The sequence below is a fragment of the Cyclospora cayetanensis genome, unplaced genomic scaffold, assembly GCF_002999335.1.
Source record: "Cyclospora cayetanensis isolate NF1_C8 unplaced genomic scaffold, CcayRef3 CcayRef3_contig_1, whole genome shotgun sequence".
Taxonomy (NCBI): domain Eukaryota; phylum Apicomplexa; class Conoidasida; order Eucoccidiorida; family Eimeriidae; genus Cyclospora; species Cyclospora cayetanensis.
The window spans coordinates 833,789-851,784 of NW_020312036.1; the positions used below are offsets into that span (position 1 = coordinate 833,789).

General features: G+C 51.4%; 2 protein-coding genes across 2 annotated transcripts; one reads left to right on the forward strand and one right to left on the reverse strand.

The window, feature by feature from the left end:
• Positions 1-7,433: 7,433 nt before the first annotated feature.
• On the reverse strand, positions 7,434-10,040 carry LOC34622955. Its single transcript, XM_026337127.1, has 8 exons — positions 9,606-10,040; positions 9,058-9,176; positions 8,750-8,801; positions 8,193-8,242; positions 8,032-8,077; positions 7,858-7,870; positions 7,665-7,697; positions 7,434-7,522 (listed from the first exon to the last, which is right to left on the reverse strand). Exons 1-8 carry the CDS (start codon positions 10,038-10,040, stop codon positions 7,434-7,436), a joined length of 837 nt encoding a protein of 278 aa, XP_026192912.1.
• A 1,538-nt stretch (positions 10,041-11,578) lies between these two features.
• On the forward strand, positions 11,579-16,036 carry LOC34619275. Its single transcript, XM_026337078.1, has 5 exons — positions 11,579-12,434; positions 13,941-14,104; positions 14,548-14,719; positions 14,998-15,056; positions 15,854-16,036. The coding sequence occupies exons 1-5, from the start codon at positions 11,579-11,581 to the stop codon at positions 16,034-16,036; spliced, it is 1,434 nt and encodes a 477-aa protein (XP_026192863.1).
• The last annotated feature ends 1,960 nt before the right edge of the window (positions 16,037-17,996 follow it).

The following is a 17,996-nucleotide window of genomic DNA, read 5'->3' on the forward strand; positions in this document are numbered from 1 at the left end:
CAGCCACCAATCTCTCTTGGTAGGCTCATGAAGATGCCGAGTAACCTCATGTTGCGATTTAGTTGAGACATTTATAGACTCTTAAGGCTTACTGGCATAATGGAGCTCGCGAGTGTGAATTTGGAACGCAGTTTCGTGCCTGCAATCTGGGCGATGGGGATTGGTCAGAAGGCCACTGTGGAATCAGATGGCCAGTAGACAGTCGATCCATCCAGCCTGTATACTAACTCACCACAATGAGGCATGAAAAGTTTTGCTTGATAGCGCCCTTCTTTTGGCGCCTAAAGCTAACGCCCAAGCCCCTCTTGCCTTACTGGCCCCTGTTTCTGGTAGTGCCCACCGCGCTAGTTGATACTTCATCTTTGTCGCTTTTCCACACATTACATGCCCGCCAGAGACTTTCCTCTTCGTGCTATGAGAGCTTTCAATACCATGAAACATAGGGTGGCTGACTCGGGGACTAGCTTATTACGGTGCCTGGACAGGCACCAGCTGGCCTGCCTGCTGCAGCTCGTCACCATCTAAACATCTGCAAGCTTCTCGTTGACGTTTGCTCAATCGTGCTGCTACTCGCCTGGATTTCAAGTAGGATCTTTACCGCAAAACAGCTGCAAAGCCAATTAGGCGGGATGCATGCCCAGAACCGAATTCTTGCACTCCGCTGATGAGTTGCCCGCTTGTAGGCAAGCCCCGACTTGTTGAGCCACCACTTGTACCGTATTCTCCATATATGGAAAGAGCATTCGTAGAAAACCCAGGCATGCTTCTTCATAGAGTTTTCCCGCACAATAGCCTCCACACGCGCGCAGCCTTGGCCGGGTGCGCGCCTTCTGTTGGGAACCATGGCATGAATAAGATTGCGTAGCAGAGTACTGGTGGAACAAAGAAGTCACGGACCGTGTGGTTTTAGGGCCTCACCCACTTCAAAAAGACATTCTATTGCTATAGCCCCTACAATAGTTGCTCTCTACCACTGTCAGCAAGTCTGAGTTTACGAGACTCGGCTGACGAGTGACCGTGCAGAGTACACCCGTGGCACCGTCTCCTTGGCTAAGAGATCCACTTTGCATCCAACGTTCAGTGCCACCAGTAATTCTTGGTCATTAATGTAATATTTGTGCTAGACCGTAATTGAAGCAATATGGATTTCCAACTACAACTTTTTTGAAACCCCTTCATTGCGCGCAGCTTCCGTGGAGGCTCTCCCTTTCCTTGACGCGCCTTCTTTTCTCTTCTAGCAGCCTACTTCCGCTGGGCCTAGTCAAGCTGCTAACATGGGTTGGGTGCTCAGCATGCGCTTGCAGTTCCGGCTGATATAAACCAATCTTCCACAATAAAAGCAGGTGCGATGTTAGGAGAATATCTGGGGCTACATTTGAGCGCGCTCGGTCTCTGGCCTCATGTTCTTGTTCATCTTAGACCGTACGCTAGCACAATCGATATATTCCTGGCATCTATAAATTCTAAAGCCCGACAAAGTTCTTTGTGATCCACTGAAATGTCAGGAACTGTGCTCATTTGCTCCTGAGACATTAAGTAGTCCAGCATTTGTGGTGGCATCACCGATCGCTTACCAAGAAGCTGAGCCACTATCCATTGTGGGATTCCCTAACGTGACACCTTTGGTAGACCTGAGGCAGATCACTGATGAATTTCATATTTGCATACATTGTGGGCTTAATGAACCAAATCCCTATGCTCCACAAGATATTGATTTTGCTATAAAACCCCCAGCTGAACTTGACACTTCCAAATTTTGTTGTTGAGCTGATCTCGGCATAAACTGATGAAAGACCTTATTAGGTGCTTGAACTGTAGTACTCCTTAAAGGCTGACAGTGTTCCGTGCATAAATTGAGTCATTGTTGAAGCGCTTTTTCTTTGATAAACATGCAGTAAGATGCCATGGTTTCTCTTCATCTGGCCGGTACGAAGCGGTGCACGTCATCGAATGGCTGCTGAAATCTTCAAGTATTTGCCCATCCCTAAGGCATCATAGTTTTCTGGTCGGCGTAACCTCATCGAAGCCTCCATCACATACTTGAACTGGATTGAGAATTCTGTCTTTCTGGTTTTTGGTGAGCTTCCAAGCCGGTCTCTGCTGCCCCAGCAGAAGTTGCGCCAGCAACAACTGTCACCACTAAAAGGTTTTGCTCGTACACTGTTGCCGACAAAATCCAATTATTGAATGACCAACTGAACTGGTAGATACTGAACAACTGCTGCAACAAAAGCAGACACCGTATTGCATAGAGAGCCAGTGCATGAGCGGGGAATAGCAGCATTGAATAATGCGCTTCCATTAACCTCCAACGCCTAATCCGAGGACCCCCTAGAAAGACGCCTATCTCCAGATTCAGTAACTTTATATCTGGCATTTTAAGTTTTCCTCAAAACAGCTTTCTTGCTCCATCGCCCGTGCCTCTCGAAGCACGGTGTAAGAGAGGGACACCTAGAGTGTGCTTAGCTGCACGCTCCTCTGCACTCCTAGTATTCACAGCTACGTGTACATAGTATGTCTCGTACGCGTGCACAACCCCGAGTCTTCTTGTATCGAGCCAGCAGTACCCTACAGTAAATATCACATACACGCTGACAAATCAAGGAGCCAATTGTTCACAGAGCCTTAGTTAAATATACCTAGCGTAGTAGAATGCGCTGAAGAGTAGCATTTCCCTGCGCACGCCATACTAGGCTCAATGTGAGAAACGAAGGAAAATTCGCGAACGTGCCGAGGTACATCTATGCACTCTAAGTATTCAGCCCTACGACTTTTATTGTATTCCTTGGCAAGAGAGCAAGTGGGGAGGTTTCTATTCGCCAGTGATAGATTATCAAGGTCTGAGCAAATGCATATGTTCGACAATGTTTAATGTGTGCTGCGGCAATATTTCGCTGCTCAAACGTATTCAGATTACTAAACGATGCTATTTGAACAATGTACGTTTAGTGTGCACTAACCAATTTCATGAGAATTCGATGCTGCGAGGCCATAAAATGTCTAGTAGTAGGAGGGCGGTGCAACAGAGTGGGTAACTAGGGACCCGAATATGTCTATAATAAGCTAGCATTATAATCGCGTTTCAAGCCTATTTCTTCGCAGTCTTAGATGCAGCGCTCCACCAGAAATCGTCAAAGTGCTTGGATGGCTTAAATTGTTGTGGAGAAGGTTAATTTACAGTCGGTGCTGCATATTTTTACACATTCTTGTCCACAGCGAAGCGTAAGTATGGGGAGGGTTTGACGAAAGAAGAAGTACCAAAGCCTATGTGTGAGTCAAAATTTACTTAACGCAGCACCAGTTTCCACTGGAACTGTGGGAAAGCCCTTACCTCCAGCCCCCGACTTGGTTTGCATGTACCAGTGCACGCAGAGGCCCCGTACTCCGCTAGAACTGTCTATACGCTCGACTGCTCTTGGGGTCGGTTTCTCCGGGGATGCATTGGTTTGCTAGCAGTGGTGTGGTAGCTTTCAAAGAAAGTTGCTCGGGGGTGTGACTCGCAGGCGTACTACCGCCAGTCTTATGAACATGGAAGTGTGGAATCTTCGAGCAGTCCCTGGGGTGTCTGCGGGCTTCCGCGCTGCTCAACACGATCGGGTAGACAAATCTTGTTTTGGGGGGATAGGAGCTTGCAAGGCTATCTACGGGCTTGCGCAGAGTGATAATCATATCAAGGGTTCGCCCACAGGTACTCTTACCCCCACTGGGAGCCCTGGTTGCACCATCGTGCTGAACAGGCTCAGGGGGAGGACGAACAGGCATCTGCCGGCAGCAACCGGAGGGTGGGCTATCATTAGACTTCCTGGTCAGTGGTAGAATACGCAAAGCTTTGGATTTTTGTACGTTCAATATTTTAAATGAAGAAAGAAGCTCTATTCAAGGCTGGCCTTTTAAATATCTTTCATTAGCTTAATAAGGGAAGAAGACATGTTGTGTGCGTATGCACTAGCTGCTGATTGCGGCTAGCCGGGAGCAATCAAGTAGCAAAACGGGCGCAGCAACGTGTGCCGTTGCTGCACCTCTCCCCCCGTTCTCGAAGCCTGATTTCGGAGGCAGGCCTACGGGAAACGCTGCTGCAAGAGCACTTAATAATTTTTTACCCGGAGTGAGCCGGTGAGCTGTGGAGGCCATCAAGGGGGCATTCGAGGATATGTCAAAACGGGTACATAGTGTAGCGGAGTAAAAAGCTGGCCTACGCCAGCGGCCACTGTAGGGGATACACTCCAGTTCCCTGAAGCTTTTCTGTTATAGTCCCAGTTCCCAGAGCCATATGCTAGAGTATACTTGTTGGTATTCTTACACTGCCGTAAAAATGTGCCATAAGACCCCTCGGAAACGGAGTGCTGCTGAAACGCTGGTAAGGAGGCACTCTATGGCTAGGAGTCTTGCGGAAAGCGTAAGAATAGATGCACCCTTATGGTGTATGTATGGCTGCATTGCACCCTTTCGCTGGCAACCTACAGGTCACGGTGAAGTTTCGCATACCTCTACACGCCTGTGAGTACAGAGCGGATCATCTTGTCGAGCATCAACTAGGTAGATGCCCTTGTTAGTTGGCTTACTTTGCCTGAGTGTATTTTCGTGCATGCTGGGGGCGTCCTCTGAGATTGTACTTACCCATACACGCATTGCCGTTCAGCTTACACTGACTTCAGGATAGCACAACTGTGCATTACCACCGCATGGCCTTACGAAATTAATTCCTACACACCTCCCTGAGCCATGCCTTATCCTGTTACTGCTAAGTTACTAAGCAATTGACCCCTTGAGAAAATTCTGGGTGACTGGTGAGGCGGCCTCCCCGAAACTGCTCGCCTTAAACAATACTTATTTGCCAGGCGGGCACATACAACTGGGCTGTCCTAAAGTCAGTGTAAGCTGGACGTCAATGCATACGCGGGTAAGTATAAGTTCGCAGGACGCCTCGCAATCAAGAGAATACACTAAGGCAAAGTATTCCAACTGGCAAGGGCATCTGCCTAGTTGATGTGGAAGCCTCCTGTTTTGGTGAGCGAACAGCACTGAGACCTTCTTGAACACCGTTCCAGTACCCAATCTCCTTGGTTACTCGCGATAACCCGTGGGTGTGCCACATTTTGATGTGCCTGCATAGTCTCAACAGCATTCTGCTAGGCCTTGTCCTCTGGATGGTCCTGTGGCCAGCTCTGATTAGACTTGTTTGAATTTGTTTGCATCGTTTCAGTTGGCTTTTGCAATACAGTATGGGTATTTTAAAAGGTCGCCAAGCTGCGTCTCAGGATGATGTATACGAATATAAGTAAAAAAAGTATACATAAATATCTATAAGCTTGAAAGCACATTCGAGGTACATGGTTCGTAGTTATGCAGCAGTGCGCAACCTTCTGCTACCCCTGGAATATCGCCTGAATTGGTGTCTTGTGCGAGGAGGGCTGCACCAATGGAGCGCACCCACATACAGGACTTGCAGATACTGTTTTTCCGTTTTCCAACAAGGCAGTACAAGCGGTTGCAGCCATGCGTCCACTTAAAAGAGTTTCCAGACCGGAACTGTTAGCACAATGCAGTGTCGGCACATCCCGATGTGGTGGGCTGTCTGGTCTCACTCCTTGGGGGGAGTTGTTCTAAGGACAGTGTAGGGGCACTGAGTCTAGGAATGCTCAGACAATTTATGCTCTTAGGAACCCACACATTTACCCAAACCGATAACTCTCCGTGTTTGCCCCCTAGTGGAATTTCTACCCCCCTCTGTGGTTTCATTCTGCGTGCTTTCTATTAGCGACCTTTGTGCCTTGTCCTTGTGGAAGTATACTTTTACAGGAATAGCGTAGCTGCCTGTTCGCCAGTGTGGCGACTTTTCGCTGTCGCGCACGGTGTGTAAGCCCCCCAAGTCTGCTTCTCCGAAGAAGGCAGCGCGAAAAACCTTCTCCTTCTGTCTCGAAAACGGGATTGGGAGGTACGGCATGTCGTGGTCGCCAGCATAAACCGTTTGTCCTCGAGCGGAAGATAAAAGTGCCGGCTGCGACTGGGGTCAGTGCATTCGAAGTCTAGTGGGGGAAAGCAGAGAACCCACCGCGTCTCTACCCCCTCTAATTCTAAAGCTTCAGTGGCTCAGTCGCAGGGTGCTAACACGTCACACCTGGAAACTGCGAGATGCATGGCTACCATAGCTTCTACTGCTTCCGCCAGAGGAGAGCCCACGGAGATGAAACTCAACACACGGAGTGTGGTAGCTCTAAAGGCTCTCTGAAACACCTCAGCACCCCCTACCTATACGAGACATCAGGAGGGGGGCACGAGACGCTCTCACGGTCTCTGCTTTCTCTACCTGCTGTGCACTGCTATTAGCCCTCGAACACGGGCAGGAACGTGTGGCGGTTCCCATAAGCCTTGTTCACCACACTCGCCTACACGCTGTCTGCCAAATGATCCGCTCTCGCGTTTTTGCAGTTCTGCTAAGCGCCCATTTCCGTCGGGTTGCCTAGACAGGGAAACCGACGGCGGGAGTCCGAGAGACAGAGCTGCCAACTGCCTCTTTGGGAACTTACTAGCCTTCGTCAATCTGCGGCACAGGCACAGGCAAAGAGCAAGCGCCGAGAGAGAGCTATGTACGCAAGCCTGCGGTTCAAGGAGACAGACAGAGAAATCCAAGAGCACGGCCACACGCGATGAAAAAGAATTTCCCAGGTCTTGTAGGCGCTCCCATAATGCCTCAAGACCGACTAGAGGAATCTCCCTGCTCCCGGCAGTCAACGAGAGAGAGGGAAAAAGAAAGAAAAAGACAGAGAGAGAAAGAAAAAAAAAGACAGAGGGAGAAAGAGAAAAAAGACAGAGAAAGAAAGAAAAAGAGAGAGAGAAAGAAAAAGACAGAGAGAGAAAAAAAGACAGAGAGAGAAAGAAAAAGACAGAGAGAGAAAGAAAAATACAGGAAGAGAAAAAAATACAGAGAGAGAAAGAAGACAGAGAGAGAAAAAAGACAGAGAGAGAAAGAGCGCATACAGACAGGAGGACAGGCGGTCCCCGTACCAGTTCATCGGGAGACATGTACTTCTGCTTCTGCCTGAAAGCTCCTCGATCCTGTATCTGCATGCCTACACCCTGTTCCCTGCAAAAGTGGCAAGAAGAGACAGAGGCAACAATTTCTTGCACTTTGATCACACGTAGGGCTCTCAAGCTGCCGAGACGCTGTACGCCTCGCTATTCTTCTTCTTCTTCTGCCTCTTCATTCCTTTAAATTCCCCGTTGCTAAACCTGTTTCCATAGCTGCCTCGCTCCCCTCCTGTCACCGATAGTACTCCCCCCTTGTGCCTCCGTCTCTCCGTATTGCGATTCCCCTGCCAGCTGCAGCGCCATCTGCGCGTATCTATCTGCCTGGTGGGCACCATCAGCATATCTACACAGCCTAGGCCATACACCCCCCAACCCCCTCAAAAAAATCCCAAGCTAGAGATCTCTCACAAGGCAAAGACTTCATCTGGGTTCTCTTCATCAGCGGTTGCCTTGAACATGTTCGTGTAGAGCATCTTGGCGTCATACTTAGGATCTGCGACACAAGAAAAAATAGTACTCGACCCCCTTGTGCCGCGAAGCCTTGACTCAAAACGCAAGAAAGCTAGGAAATAAAAACACAAAAGCTGCTCATTGTCAATCTGCGCACCAAACCCCCCGCATACGACGTCGCTCACCTTTCTCCCTAAGATCTTGAAGCTTCGCAAGAACTGCACAACAAACAGAATCACATCGATTCAGAGCTTCTTACACTCCCTACTCTCCTCGAGCAGATTCACGGCAAGTGCTAAACTGGAGACTGCATGAGGAGCACACAGCTTGCAGCCCTCCTTCAAACACTGCGGTCTAAACGTGGCTGTCACAGCGCACCATCGGCTCGGCTCTGCGGAAACAGAAAACAACAGAGAAAACAACACACAGAGAAAACAAGCGATTTTTGCCTGCACTTGCATGCGTCCCGCCTCATTCTCTCCTTCCCTGCCACAACCCCTCCCCCCCTCTTCTCCGAGCATCTTTGTCACTGAAAAGGCAACTTTATCTCACTTCTCGCTCTGCAGTATAGTCAGCCCTTTCGGGAGCGGCAGTATGCCTGCGCGAAAAAAGCACTCGCACAGGAAATTCGAATTCACCCTCCCACAAAACTTGGACCCCTACGACAGAGCAAGGTGTCAAAGAAGCCGCTTTACAACACATCTTCGTCTTACAAAGTTCGTGATTTGAAGAGCAAAGCGGAGACACCACTTGCGCGCTTCACCTGCAATGCGAACGGACAGAAAAGCAGTGCAACGCCCTCGAAGTAAATCCATGGCCAGCTGTTTTTCCATTACGTGGAGCCCTTTGTCTCGTTCAAAAAATGCACCCCTACGTCTCATTTCCCACACTCGTAGGTACATATATGCATGCATGCATGGACGTGTTCGCGCATTAATGCATGCAGGCATGTGGGTATGGAAGGATGGATGTAGGTGTACATGTGTGTATGTGTGTGTGTTAATGGATGCATGTATATTAATGGATGTATGTGTGTATTGATGCACATATGTGCACATATATATGTATGTATCTATGCATGCATGGATATATAGATATACGGATGCATGCATGCATAAAAAGATATATATGCGTCAATAGTAGCCGCCCTGGTCCCCCCCTCCCCGTTTGCTGCTGCGCTCTGTCGAGAGTCGAATGCAACAACAGCTTGAAGTTAGCCCCTCGCTGTCATCGGCAGCTGTATGGTGCTCTTTCTTTAAGGTGCAAATACCCTGAAGTCTCTCTTGAAAAGCTCCAGTACGTATTCCTGCATATCCTCCAACCTGCGCAGTGTTGTTGCCATCAACGAAGCACCACCAGCATGCACCCATGGACCCTTAATGGCAGATGGCTCACTCGCGGCTTCTCTACACGCGCCTCCCACGCAGCTCCGGTATATATATATTTATCTATACATACATAGATGCAGCTATCCCTCTTCTGCAGCCTCTAAAGTGACGTGTAGCATGCGAAAACACAAAGCAGGCGGCAAAGATGCGCCACAGCACGGATCCGCGTAGGGGGCTTTTGTCTGCTTACGTCTTGAATCCGAGGAAGGAAGGAGGGAAGAGCTCCTTCTCGTTTGGAGTCACGTTAAAGGCTGCGTACTCCGTCAGTTCTCCATGTCTTCTGACGTACATGCCCACAATCCTGATAGCCTGAAGGACTGCGTATATGGCTACCCCAGCGGCACCACGGGAGGGTTCCTTCCCCCCGCCTCCCCCCTTCGCGAGGCTTGCTGGCTGTTCAATCTCCTCGAGATACATCCCATTGAAGTCACCCATAACGTCCTCTATGTTCGGCCCGTCGATCCGTCTGGAAAAATGGAGGGTTTGAAACTGCGACGATTCTTTGACTGCATGCGCAACGTCCACAGAGGCCCTTTGAGACTCCGCTGCCAGGAAGAGCTCTCCGATCATTCTGCCGCTCATCCGCTCATTATTCTCGAGACGCACGCACCACGCGCATGCTGCCCAACCCGCCTGGTTAGGCGTAAGAGTAGGAGGCTCAGCAGAGAGAGCCCCCTCGCCACGCATGGGTGCTCTGAGGCTCCCCGCGGGCTGCCCTAAGACGATTCTCCAGGTTACCATGTACGCTTTGTCGCCTATGTACTTGTCTGCCAAGTCGCTGCGTGTGGCTGTGCTGCTGCTGCTGCCGCTGTGGCTCCCCGTGACAGAGCCAGAGTATGTCCTCGCTCTAGGAGGCCCCTTGGCAACTGCGGCGGCGAATCCGTCTGCGGCAGCTGTCGCGACTCCTGAATAGGCTCCTTCCCCGTAAGCAAGGCGGCTCTTCTTCCTCCCTGCGCAGCAGTGCCGAAACTGCCGCAAGAGGTCGTGGAAAAATCCGCCACTATCCTCGTCGCTGTCGGTCAGCTCCTTCTCTAGCTCGAGCCGCTTTCGCTCTCTCCTGTCGTGAATGTCTCTAATAAACAGAGAATCTGCGGACCCCCCTTCAGACACGGAGTCGCTCCTACTCGACCCTCCAGGCAGGACTGCTGCGGCTCCGAGGCTTGACACCGACATCCTACTGCGCGGAAAGCGAGTTCTCCAGTACTCGTGCAGGGTAATAGTTGCTGCTGCGCGTGCTGCCTGCGCATCCCTCCTCTTCTTTCGCGGATGGTGAAGCTACACAAACCTAGTGGTAGGACGAAAGCCCAGTACAGCCGAGATCCAAGGCGACAGGCGCCTCGGAGATAGCAGCGCGATGGGCGCCCTCGAAAGCTGCATGCGCTGCCTGCTGGTGCTGCTGATGCAAGAGACAACGCAAGCTACGAGTTATACGGCGTGTGTGGCCTGGCGGCTTTCCCAGAGGCAAACGCGCAGAGATGAGCGTCCAAGGGATGCGTGAAAAGGGGTGCCAAATGTCAGTCCTCTTCCACAGACGCCACACTGGAGAGGCCCTTCTCATTCGTTGAATATCAGAGGCCACGGTGTAATTCGGCAGTGTAAGGCGGCAGACAAACTGCAACACGGGCCGGAGAGGTTCCCCAGCGGGCGCTGATGTCGCAAGTGTCAATGCGGTCTTTCTGGAATAAAACGATCACAGCAAAAAACCCTCCATTCAAGAAAACGGTTCATTTTGGTGTCAAATACGAAGGTGTAGCCATAAAAGCAAGAGCAACAACTGCTGAAACTCGACGACGGGTTTCCGGGTGTCCTTACACTGGCGGCTCGCAGCAGCAGCGGCGCACGAGAAGCAGCACCAGACACGACCGTAAGAAGCGCAGAAACAACCCATGCCGCATGGACTGCACACTAAAAAGGATATTATAAGCACGTTGAAAGAGACACGCGTCTACAACAGGAAACCACGAGGGCCCCTCTACAGCTCAAGCCACCCTTCAGTGTCCAGTTAGGTAGGGGGCTGCTGCTGTTGCAGCGGAGGCTACGCCTTCAGCTTTGCAGACGTGTGGCAGCAGCAGCGAGAGAAGCTGGCTGCGAAAAGGCGACGAGACGCACATGGCGCTCATGCCCACGCGCGTACACCTGGCCAGCCACATGCGCATTGCCCTACGGCAGGACGGAAGACGAAGCAGCTGCGGGGGGGGAGCTAGCGACAACATCAGCAGCACGAGAGCGACACGAAACACCATCTCCGCGTCTTTATAGGCTTCCCGAGGGATCGTGGGCAGGCTGCTGGAGGGGGCCTCTTGCAAGAAGGGAGTGGGCACCGCATCCACGACGACAGCAGCTGCAAAAATAACCGAGGAGATGGCACGCACGGCGTCGCAGCCAGCAGTCGCACTTCTGAATCTCATGCAGCAGCCCTCGAAGTAGCCTAGGCGTGTGTGTGGTGTGAGGCGAGTGGTGTGTATGTATGTGTATGTGTGTGTATACATACATATATGTCTGTGTATATTTACATGTGTGTGTTAGTCCCTATGGTGAGAGAGAAACAGCAGCCACCCCCTCACTTAGCAGGAAGGGGCAGGAGCTTTTGAGAGGGCGTGCTGGCGGCTCATGCAGGAGCATGGCATCTTGCTTTCTGTCCGAACCCTCCTCAAGGCGTTTTCGCTCGACTCAGAACGACCTCTGCTTCTTCCCCTCTTTTTCCTCACTCGATGGAGATGCCAAATGATGGTGTTGCGCTTGAGGGGCGTCTTGTTGAGGCCGAAGATGACGGCGGCAAGAGCTTCAAAGGCTCAGATCGCATGCCTTCCAGCCTGCATCTGTCTACGCAGGCAGCTTCCTCCTCGGTTTTCGAGGAGGACGGAGACGCGAGAGAGGGGCAGCAAAACAAAGAGCTCAAGAAATTCGAAGACGTTCAAGTCTATTTGGTGTGCCCCTCCACGGCTGCATGGGCAGCAGCAGCGGCTTGCATCCACCACAGCGACAACAGCTGCAGCACCTCCACGTCAGCCGCATCAGCTGCGTCAGCAGGCGGAGGAGCAACAAGCGATGACACTCTGCTGCAAGCGTGTCAGTGGCTAGTCAAGTCAGGCTGCATCCGCACCGTTGAGTGGAAGAGTCCGCTTGTGCTCCAGGGTGAACTCCTGCACTTTGGCGTCGTGCTGATTCCGCAAGATGGATCTGCAGCTGCTGCAGGATCTCCCACCGCTGCCAGAGCTTGGCTCAGGAAGTATGCATCTCTGTCTGCTGCACTCGATTTGGTGCTGAGAGACGGCAGCAGCCGCATCAAGGCAGCAGGGCAATCGGCGCTGTCTTGCCAATTCTGGGAGGCTCAGGCTTTTCCGATAGACTCTCAGGAGGCAGTATCCGTCAGAATCATGCACTTCATGTACTCCCCGGAAACCGCGACAGAAACACGGGCAGAAGCAGCAGCAGAAGCAGCAACAATAACAGCTGCTGCTGCAGCAACAGCGCCGACATGCCAGGGGATAAGGAACGGCGGCAAACTACCACGGGCAAGCGGCGCAACGCACTCCTGCATCATCTGCGATGTGAAGATTCCAATGAGTCAGTGTGATGGGTGTTGGTTGTATGTTGCCTTTTCTGCCTCGGCTTCCCTCTGTGTTCCTAGTGCAGCTGCCGCTGTTGCTGGTGCATCTACACTCGTGGCGAGACACTGCTGTGGCTTCGCATCTTCTGGCTCCAGTGGCATATGTCCTTCTCTCTCCCCCATTCTCCTGCAAATGCTCACTTTTTTGCTTTCACGAAAAATCGAAACAGCCCTTCTGCCAAAACCTGCAAAACTGCGGACTCTGTAGTGTGCTGGAATCGCGCGTGTACTTCTGTGTGTATTTATCTGCACACATGTTTAGATCCCTGTCAAACTGTGGTAAGAACGTGTCAGTATTCGGCGCATGTTTACATGGATGCTGACGTTTGTAGGATTGTCTTTATGCACACATAAATATGGGTGTATGTGGACGTGTAGATGTATGTATATATATATATATATATATATATATATATATATATATATGTATATCCAGCCGTTGATTCTTTCTCTCTGGGCACCTAAGTATGTAGATGTACCTGTAGGTATGTCTACACATATATCTATATGTGTATATGCACACAGCTGTCAACCCTTTTTTATACGCGCATGAATGTGTATATATAGGTGTATATGTAAGTGTATATATAGGTGTATATGTAAGTGTATATGTAGGTGTATAGGTACGTGTATAGGTACGTGTATATATATGTGTATATGTAAGAGTATAGGTAGGTATACGTGTATATGTAGCTGTACATGTATACATATATGTATATATGTATATATGTATGTGTAAGTGTACATGTAGGTGTATATATATGTGTATATGTAAGTGCCTATCAAAGTGTATATGTAAGGGTATATGTAGGTATATATGTACATGTAGCTGTATATGTATGTATGTATGTATGTGAATATGTTTGTGTATACGTATACGTATATATGTGCATACATATCTATATGTATGTGTGTGCAGCCGTAAATCCCCAATGTTTGGGAATACCCTTGTCCCTCGAGTGCACGTTTCGAGTGATTCATCGGGAGAGCGAGCAGATGAGCAGACTGGATTGCATTCGAGGAAATATACATGTTCCTGTAGCCGCGTGGGCTGCTGCTGCAGGTGTGTGGATAGGAGTAAGGATGTACTACCGGGCACTGCTGCTGAGCGTAGTGTTGCGTGCTGCTGAGCGTAGTGTTGCGTGCTGTTGGAGCTGTCACGGGATACACCCGTAAAGATTGCTGTTGCTGGTATGACGCTTGGTGGAACGGCATTTTATGCTTCCCGAGACACAGTGCCCTACAAGCGTTACCGTAGAGACACATGAATGCACGGATCCATTCATGGATGCAAGTAAATAGAGGTGTTCACGCGCGTGTACAGCTCGGTGCAACACTCGTAGGTGCTACAGAAGCGGCGGCATCCACTGTTGATGCAGCTGCAGCAGCAGCATCTGAGTATAGTACGTAGATATAGATTATTGTCAAGTACACGGTGAGTGGTCGCAAGCGGTGTTTCTCAGGGATCAGCGCTGCAATGACCAACTCCGTAGAGTTGCAGTCTTCGCCAGGAGCCCTTTTTGGAGTATCCCCTCTGTTGCCTCCTCGAGCAAGTGCTGCGGATGGCAGCAGCAGTGTGTCCAGCGGTAGCAGCACGACTGCACCGTCTGCTGCAGCATCCGATGCAACAACAGCAGCCGGAGCAGCTGGAGCGTGCCATCAGTCCTCGCCAGCTGCGCCGAGCAGCAACAGCAACAGCAGCAGCAGCAGCAACAGCAGCAACAGCAACAGCAACAGCAGCACCACTGGCAGAGGAGGGGGTTCCCCTGGAGCATGTCAGTCTTCGCCATTATCCTTTTCTCGTGATCGAGTCTCTCTGTCTATGGAGCTCATGATGCAGGCTCTCGGAGCTGCTGCAACAATGGTGAGTCGTGTTGGCAGAAGGCGTATCCATGCATGCGAACATGTATATGTGTGTTGTTATTACGTACATGTGTTTCTACATTGGAACGTATTTGCTGTCGTGAAGGCCGCTTTTTCAGCTCCCCGTTTTCCCCATCGCGCATACAAGCAGACCTCATCCAGCTGGAGGATCGCACGTTGTGCAAGTCTGTCCGTTGTGCGTTTCAGCCCGACTCAGGATCCCTCCTTACCCCCGCTCCTGGCAGTGCTGCTGCTGCACAGGATCTGGAGGAAGATAGAGTTTTGCACATTTCCACACGGCTAACAGTGCAGAGGCCGCTTCAGGTTACAACGGCTTTGATGGACTCCTTCATGTATGTTCAGATCGAGAATTCAACAGGTTGGCTGGCACTGGGGGTTTCATGGTGGGGTGTTTGGGGAGACTGTTGAGGTTGTGGCTACACCCACAATACGTGTCTCGTCTGTCCTTCTTGCCCTTTTGCCGACTCGCGACCTCTAGGCGGTTCCCTGCTGCTGATGCAGTCATTGCAGTTATTGCAGTTATTGCAGCTGTTGCAGCGTTTGCCGCTGCGCTCGCTTGTGGACCGACAGCACTCGCCAGTAGGCTCTAGCGTGTTGGGACTGATGTTAGGTGATGCCTTTTACGGGATGCCGCAGACTCCATCCCCGTCGTTGTTGAGAATGCTATTCTAAGAAGCGTCAACTCGAATGCACAGGTGAAGTCTCCAGATCTGGAGTTTGCAGCCCTAGAGGCACTGCCAGGTGTTTCAATCGGTGAAAGCAGCCACAAGGTGATGGTGGCCGATGGTCGCTTCGCGTTTACTTGTAAATGCTTAGTGCCTGCGAGGACGCCTTTCATGCCTTCCAAAGAAAGCTCGCACAGCGCAGATGCTGGTGCTGACGGTGATCGTGATGGCACTACTAGGGTGCTAACTATTGTGGTGGTTCATGGTGATGGCACTCCTAGGGTGCTAACTATTGTGGTGGTTCATGGTGATGGCACTCCTAGGGTGCCAACTATTGTGGTGGTTCATGATGATGGTACTCCTAGGGTTCTAACTATTGTGGTGGTTCATGGTGATGGTACTCCTAGGGTGCTAACTATTGTGGTGGTTCATGGTGATGGCACTCCTAGGGTTCTAACTATTGTGGTGGTTCATGGTGATGGCACTCCTAGGGTGCTAACTATTGTGGTGGTTCATGATGATGGTACTACTAGGGTGCTAACTATTGTGGTGGTTCATGGTGATGGCACTACTGGGGTGCTAACTATTGTGGTGGTTCATGGTGATGGCACTCCCAGGGTGCTAACTATTGTGGTGGTTCACGGTGATGGCACTCCTAGGGTGCTTACTATTGTGGTGGTTCATGATGATGGTACTCCTAGGGTGCTAACTATTGTGGTGGTTCATGGTGATCGCGCTTTGGCAATGGTGAGTGTAGTGCTGCCTTTGCCACTGCAGCTTAAGGTATTTGCTGGCTCTGATGGGTGCTTTGCTGCACTTTGTTTCAGGGTGATTTACCCGTGACGCTGTATCCTCAGGAGCAGCACAGCGTTCTGTTGCGGCTCGATGAATCTTTTCTCTCCTACGGGGTTCCCCAGTGGGGGGGAGGCTCTGGAACTGAATGCAGCCGAGGAAGTGTAGGACCATCTGGAGGGGGAAAGGCGGTGCTGCCTCTTTGCCTCAAGTGGTGAGGAGAATCTGGCATTTTGCGGAGCGAGGCATGCAGGAGATGCCTGACTGCTGCTGCTGCTGCTGCTCTCTCTCGCTCTGTCTCTCTCTCTTCGCTGCGTGGTGGGCGCTGCTGGTGGGGTCGCGCTGCGGATTTTTTGCCTTCGTCAGCGCATGCAGCTGTGCCTCACTCCCTCTTGCGTGTAGCTGTAGCCTTCCTGCTGCTGCAGGCACGTTGCAGGATCTAAGGGTCCAGCAGTGTGGTCTCAATTCGGCGCCGAATGTCAGCTGCCGCTTCGATCACCATTGCAGGTGTGTGCATGCTGCTGCCTCTCTCCTCTAGTATCTGCCGCGCTTGTGTCTGCATGCTGCTGCCTCTCTCCTCTAGTATCTGCCGCGCTTGTGTCTGCATGCTGCTGCCTCTCTCCTCTATTATCTGCCGCGCTTGCCTCGGCAGGGGTGTAACCTGTCTGTAGCCATGTTAGCCTGGGATTCCTTCTTTCTTGCTCTTTCTTTTTTTCTTTGTTTCTTTCTCTTCTTCCCTCTCTTTTTCCCCCTCCCTTCCTCCTTCTCTCTTTCTTTCTTTCCCTTCTTCTCTCTCTCTCTCTTTCTTTCCCTTCTTCCCTATCTCTCTCTCGTTCCCCTCCCTTCCTCCTTCTCTCTCTCTTTCTTTCCCTCCCTCTCTCTTTTTCCCCCTCCCTTCTTCTCTCCCTCTTTCTTTCTTTCCCTCCCTCCCTTCTCTCTCTCTCTCTTTCTTTCCCTCCCTCTCTCTCTCTCTCTCCTCCCCCGCGATGGCTCCCGCTTTCCGAATACACAGAGGCCCCTCCTCTGGCCGGTCGTTGCGTTGTGATGACTCGCCCTCGGAGCCGCTGCTAGTGCGTGCTACATACTGACAAACAGTGGAGACTGCTGACTGCTGCCGCTGCTGATGGGCACGTCTGTCTCATCCAAGTGCATCTCTGCGAATGATCCTTTGCCTTGCGTCGCATGCCCTCTGCTGGGTCGTAGGTAACAGTGACTTGCCTTAGCGACGGCTGTGAAGGAGGTCTTTTAACGGCTGTACTCTGCATTGCAAACCACGGATCCGCGGAAGTTGACTTGCTCGCGCTGCTCCCGAGAGACCTCCATTACCACCTGCAACCCCACTCGGCTGCTTCCACTGCCGGCACCAGTGGCAGAAAGCACGCCGCTGCACGAAGTGGACACGAGACTCCCGCCCTCATTCCTCTTAATTCGAAGAAAGATCTGGGGTGAGCTCCAAAAGGGCGATTCGCAAGTTCTTGGGGTTCTTTTCTAGGGTGTGTTTTGTCGGCTTTCCCTTACTGAGTGTGTCAGTCCCTTCTCCGCCATGAGCGCTGTAAGATTTCGATAGCCCTATAGTCGCCTGTCCCCTATGGCTGCTGCCTGTGCGACTGCTGCGATCTGCTGGTTCTTCTCCCTCTGCCGCAGACGAATCATCCCCGGCGGCAGCCACTCAGTGTACCTGCAATTTCTAGCAACCCGCAGCGGGCTTCATCCGCTGCCCCCTGTGCTTCTTGTGGATCGTCGCACAAACAGGAAGGTTCTTGCGCGGGGGGGGCAGGTGCTTGTTACGCAGTGAGGGAGAGCGATCAATTGCAGCCAGCTGATGCGCGCGAGGGAGTGCTACGTCCCCGCAGCCAGTAATAAAAGCAGGCAGGCAGGCAGGCACGATTGGCATGAATAGCCATACTAGAGGAACGTAGCTCCTTATCACAAACGGCTGTTTCTCTAGTGCTCTAGCCCTGTGTGCAGAGTTTCCTGCACCTCGCTCTAGAGACAGCGCCAGCAACGTCGCTCTGTATCTGCAGTATCCTCCCGGCGCTTGTCGCGTCTCTGACACTGACACACTCTCTGGGCAAAGTCCCTTCCCGCTCTAGAATCTGCCATGGAGGCAGGCAAGAAGCCTCACATGCATTGCGTTGGGAACGCACAAAAGCCGCAGCCAGCCGACGACTTTCGAGC

What these genes read in the sequence shown, in the direction of transcription:
- LOC34622955 (XM_026337127.1), bottom strand. Translation starts at nt 10,040, where the DNA reads ATGTCGGTGTCAAGCCTCGGAGCCGCAGCAGTCCTGCCTGGAGGGTCG. An exon ending in TAGGCGACAAAGCGTACATG is followed by an intron (nt 9,177 to 9,605) that starts GTAACCTGGAGA and finishes GCAGTCCTTCAG; the next exon opens with GCTATCAGGATTGTGGGCAT. An exon ending in TCCTTCCTCGGATTCAAGAC is followed by an intron (nt 8,802 to 9,057) that starts GTAAGCAGACAA and finishes AACACTGCGCAG; the next exon opens with GTTGGAGGATATGCAGGAAT.
- LOC34619275 (XM_026337078.1), top strand. Translation starts at nt 11,579, where the DNA reads ATGGAGATGCCAAATGATGGTGTTGCGCTTGAGGGGCGTCTTGTTGAG. An exon ending in CGATGTGAAGATTCCAATGA is followed by an intron (nt 12,435 to 13,940) that starts GTCAGTGTGATG and finishes GGTGTTTCTCAG; the next exon opens with GGATCAGCGCTGCAATGACC. An exon ending in TCAGATCGAGAATTCAACAG is followed by an intron (nt 14,720 to 14,997) that starts GTTGGCTGGCAC and finishes GGGATGCCGCAG; the next exon opens with ACTCCATCCCCGTCGTTGTT.